Source organism: Dromiciops gliroides, chromosome 2 (genome assembly GCF_019393635.1).
Source record: "Dromiciops gliroides isolate mDroGli1 chromosome 2, mDroGli1.pri, whole genome shotgun sequence".
Classification (NCBI taxonomy): domain Eukaryota; kingdom Metazoa; phylum Chordata; class Mammalia; order Microbiotheria; family Microbiotheriidae; genus Dromiciops; species Dromiciops gliroides.
The window spans coordinates 112,779,938-112,785,235 of record NC_057862.1 but is presented as its reverse complement, the minus strand read 5'-3'; the positions used below and the strand labels follow the sequence as shown (position 1 = coordinate 112,785,235).

Below are 5,298 nucleotides of genomic sequence, written 5' to 3'. Positions count from 1 at the left end.
AAACGCATAAAATAAAATGCACCAGATTAAGAAGGAAAGCAATTACATTAAAATACAGTTATTGACTACACACACACATACATACATATATATATATATATAAGTTCTAAGATCCCTTTGAGCTCTGAGATGTTGTGACTTCCACATGTCCCCAAAATAGACAAAGCTCTCTTCAGAACCTCATTCTCTTCTGCCCCAGCTTTTCAGCACCCAGTGTACCGATGATCAAAGAATCACACACACACACACACACACACACACACACACACACACACATACACACACGCACGCGCACACACACGCACACATTCACAGACCCCGCAGTAAGAACCCCTGAATTCTATTGATTCTTTTCACAGCTAAAGAAAGGGAACCACAGGGAAGTAAAGCAACTTGTCCTAGGTCTTTCACAGCTAGCCTATGAGAGCGTGGATTTGAACCCAGGGCTTCTTGACTCCACAGCCATCACTCTGCTTTGCATCTCACTGCCTTTCCTTCAGATATAGTTGCTTAGTCAGGGACAGGTTCACAGATGCCTAGAAGAACTGCAGAGGCCGTGAGAGTGTAGATAGAGATCTGTGCATTATTCATAGGGAAGACTCCACCCCCAGGGCCAGGGGACTTAAAGGGAGCTGAGGGAATCGGGGAGGGGAGCTGGAGAGAAATCTCAGAGCAGGAGAAGGAACAGGGAAGCAACTAGAGAGGGACAAGTCCTACAAGTGGTATATGGTGGGATTCGGATCCAAGCCAAGCATGACCTCTGAGCTGACCCGCCGACCCCTGTGCCCTCGGCTTCTGAGCTGCCTGGTGTTCCTTGCTTTCCTCTCCAGCACCTCCACACTCAGCCTGGACTTTGCGGAACATCGGAATAAAGCAGCCAAGATCAAAATCCACCCCAGAGGCAACCTCTGGGCCACAGGTACATCCATTGGGTTTGAGGAAATGGTCTGGGGTGTCAGTTTTGTAGGTGGGGTGGGGGTGAAGGCTCTGTGAACCTCCAAATGATAATTCCCTGTCTTTCCCCTCCTATTGACCCCTCTTCCCACCATCTCTCTACCAGTCTCTTTCCCCTCTCCCTTCGCTAGTTTCCCACCTCATCTATCCCTCCCTTCGTCTATCCCTCTGCTATCCTCATTTTTGTCCTCCCTTCCTGCTCTCCCCGCCCTTTTCCACTTCAATAATAATTCTGGCTCACCCTTCAGGACTTTATATATGCCTTCCAATCTGTTCTTTCATTTGATCTTTATAATATTCCCGTGAGGAGGATCATGGGATCATAGATTCAGAGCTGGAAGGAATCTTAGAGATCATCTGGTCCAACCTTACATTTTACAGATGAGGAAACAGGCTCAGACAGCATAAATGACTTGCTGGACCTAGGATTGATTCAAACCCAGGTCCTGTGACTCTGCATCAAGTGTTCTCTCCACTACACCAGTAGCATTGTCGTCACTCCCATTTTATAGGTGAAGAAACTAGGACTCAGCTTGAATGACTTGCTCCAATTGACACAGCTAGCAAGGAAGAGACCTAGAACGAATCTCTTGATGCTTGGTCCCATCTGCCTATTTCTTTCTTATCCTTCAACATCCTATTCATCAGTTTCTCTTCTCCTCAGGCCCTGATTAGGCAGAAAAGAAATAGGTGGGACCCCTATCCTTTCTCCTATCTACCTTTAATGCCCAGAGACACAAGTACACACAGATAAACACCAAAAGTGTGCAGATTTATGAAGAGATTAGCAAATACATTCACATTCCCCTATACAAGATGAGAAGGTGGAGGACATAAAGAATTGCCTAGGGTTTCTTGGGCTATCTTGTGGTATTTACCAGGTTTGGAATTAGAGGACATCCATTTGATTCCCAGCCCTCTTAAATTCTTTGGACCTCAGAAGTTTGGGGGTTTTTTCTGTAAAATGAGGGGGTTAGACTGCATAACCTCTAAAGTCACTCCAGTTTTACATCCTATGATCCTATGGTTATTCATACCTTGGGTGCTGACAAGCTAGGGTGGGAGGAAATAAGGCTATAAAGAGAGGTATGTATTTGTGAGGTGAGGGTGGGGGTGGAAATCATAGCATCTCAGGGTTCTAAGGGATCTTAGAACTCGATTAGCCCATTTTATAGACAAGAAAGCTACACCACAGAGAAGTCTGAAAGGTTAGCCCAGTTGCCCAAGGTTATGCATCACAAAGAGGACCTGAGCTCTTCTGATGCTCAGGCCCGAATTCATTCCACAGAACCATCTTGTCTCACATCTCTCATATTTCCTTTCCCCAACTTGCTCCCTTGTATCCTTTGATTACCCCATGATCAATCTCTACATCTCATTTCCAGGCCACTTCATGGGCAAGAAAAGTGTAGAGCCCCTGGCCCTCCCATCTCCTGGGACAGCCTCCCGCACCACCCTGGAGGAAATGAAAGACCGGCTGAGTCATGAGTTGGTTAGGATTCTTCGGCTGAAGAAATCCTTGGGCATGAACCAAGGGGGCCCTGCAATAAGTGCCCAGGTGATCTGTCCCCATCACGCATGATGAGGGAGGAGGGTGGATATTTTGTGATAACATGGGAGACTCAGACCTATATTCCTAGGAGCTGTCCTTGTAGCAGGGAGGGAGGGATGAAGGTGCTTCCTGGTGTAGGATCTCAATCACCCCAACACTTGGTTAACTCCATTCTCAGACACCAAGAGCTAGAGGCTTTGCTGTGATGAGTTTGTAGCTGTAAGCACAGTCATCTCTTTCCCTTTTTGTACTTTGGGCTCACTGTGAGACTCTAGCCCGACCCAAGGAAAGTCATTTAATATTTATTGCACTCTCATGGTGAGCTGAGCACCCTACCAGGGATACTGCAGCTGATAAGAAAGGGCAAAAAGATATAAAAGATGGGCATCAGTGGCAAAGCACCTGGAATGGGGAGGACAGACGGTCCTTGTCCAGTATTTCCTACTCCTGAGCCTCTGCCAGAGCCATGCTTTTTAACCTCCTCCACCCCATTCCAAACTAGCTGTAGCTAACCATTTGAGAATACCTCACTTTATGCAGCACTTTACCATTACAAAGGATTTCACAGACATTAGTTCTTTATTTAGAGGCAACTAGGTAGCACAATGGATAGAGCACTGGGTCTAGAGTCAGGAAGATCTGAGTTCAAATCTAGGACACACTTGTTCCATGTGACTTTAATCTCTGTCTCAGTTTCTTCAACTGAAAATGGGGATGATTATAGCGCCTATCTCTCAAGGTCGTTGTGAATATCAAATGAGATCATATTTGTAGAAAATTTATCACAGTACTTGGCATATAGTAGGTGCTTAATAAATGATTGTTTCCCACTCCCGCTTCTCCATCTCAACAACTCTGAGAAGTAGATGGCACAAGTATTATTTATTCCCATTGTCCAGATAAGGAACTTGTGGCTTGAAAGGCTTAGTAAGTGGTGGAGCCAGAGCCTGAATCCTGACATTATGATATTAATAGTTCATCTTTATATGACTTTTTATGATTTACAGAGCACTTTGCAAACATTAGCAGAGTCTGGGATTTGGAGTCAGGATGAACTGAATTCGAATCCTAATGCCAATACTTATTATCTGTGTGACCCTGGTGAAGTTACTTGATCTCTCTGCGCTTCTGTTTCTTTATCTGTAAAATGGTGATAATAACATCTATCTAACAGGGTTGGTGTGAGAATCAAATGAGGTACTATATATAAAGAACTGTGTGAATCTTATAGATGCATACAGGATGTCCCAAAAGTCTTAGTGCAGTTTTAATGACCATTTAAGCTTTAATAACTTAAAACTGCACTAAAACTTTTAGGATACCCTATATATACATGAACTGTTATTATTCAAGCCTGAGGATAAGTCTATGAGGTAGGTAATACAACTATTGTTATCTTCATTTTATAGAGGGGGAAACTAAAGCTGAGTGAGGTAACATAGGTCCTCTGATTGAAGATTCAGTGATCTTAAACTATACAGTTTCTGTGCTCAGGGAGTTTAATATCCTGTTGGAGAATAGGCTTTTATCTAGCTTTTATCATCATATAGAAGGGTCCCACAATCTAGCCCAGAGCCACATTGGTGGCCATACAGCAGAACAGTGGAAGAACCCCAGACTGAGCATGTCATAAATTCATAGCAGTTTGATACAGAACCACTTGTAGAAGGGAGGAAGGAAAGAAAGAAACATGGATTAAGAGACTACTATGAGCCAGGCATTATGCTAAGTTCTTTACAAATATGATTTCATTTCATCCTCACAACAACCCTAGGAGATTGGTACTCATTATAGTCACATTTTGTTGTTGGTGGTGTTCAGTCATTTCAATCTGACTCTTCATGACCCCATTTGGGATTTTCTTGGCAAAGATTCTGGAGTGGTTTGCCATTTCCTTCTTCAGCTCATTTTACTGATGAGAAAACTGAGGTAAAACAGGGTTAATTGACTTGCCCAAGGTCACACAGCGACTAAATGTCTGAGGCTGGATTTGAACTCAAGTCTTCCTGATTTCAGGCCCAGTGTTCTATCCACTGCCCAGCCTCCTCTTTTTCCCCCCTTTCAAGTCTGTAGAAATGAGAATGCTGGGTAAAACTCATGAAGGCTTCAAGAAGGAGGTTCCCAGCAAAGTGGTCCCATCTCTTTCCTGTGACGCTTCCCAAGGCTCTAGCCTCTTTACTCTGATGGACACAATTCCCTGTCCCCATTCCCTACTGATGACAGACAGTTGGAGCTGACAGAGGGCTCCAAAGGACAATTCTTGATATCATTTTCCCCTTCCTAGGACCTATGGATGCTGGTTCAGCAGCTGGAGAAGTAGTCAGGTCACCAGCAGCTATGGCTCAGACTGCACAGACCATGCAGCTGTATGGAGTTCAGACCTCTGCCATCAGGGGCTACCACCACAGTCTGAAGAAGAGTAATTCCAGTCCCTTGTTGTTGTTCCACCATTTCTCTACTCTTTGATTGAGGTCACCCACTGTTAACACTGCTCTTCAAGACACAAATGATGTCTCGTCTGTATATTTTTGTTCTGCATCCTTGCTGAGGTTGTGAATAAAACCTTATTCTTTGCACAGAATGTGTGGGCCTCTCCTTCTAGCCATTCCTGTGGGAATCTCACCACCTGGGTGAGGGAGAGAGGGTGTGAGATAAGAAGAGGTCTGCTCCAAATGAGGCCATGGCTTTTTAAAGACAAATTGGCTCCTGTGCCTTCCGCTTCTTCACCTTCCCAACTAGGACTTGCTGGGAAACTCAGTCTGACTCTCCTTGGCTAGGACATTCCCTGTAGA

The 5,298-nt window shown here is 44.6% G+C and overlaps 1 protein-coding gene across 1 annotated transcript; it reads left to right on the top strand.

Annotated features, from left to right (window-relative positions):
- Positions 1–391: 391 nt before the first annotated feature.
- Positions 392–4,992, top strand: NMB (neuromedin B). The gene is made up of 3 exons (XM_043989193.1): positions 392–919; positions 2,340–2,512; positions 4,791–4,992. The coding sequence occupies exons 1-3, from the start codon at positions 727–729 to the stop codon at positions 4,824–4,826; spliced, it is 402 nt and encodes a 133-aa protein (XP_043845128.1). The 5' UTR covers positions 392–726; the 3' UTR covers positions 4,827–4,992.
- Positions 4,993–5,298: the final 306 nt, after the last annotated feature.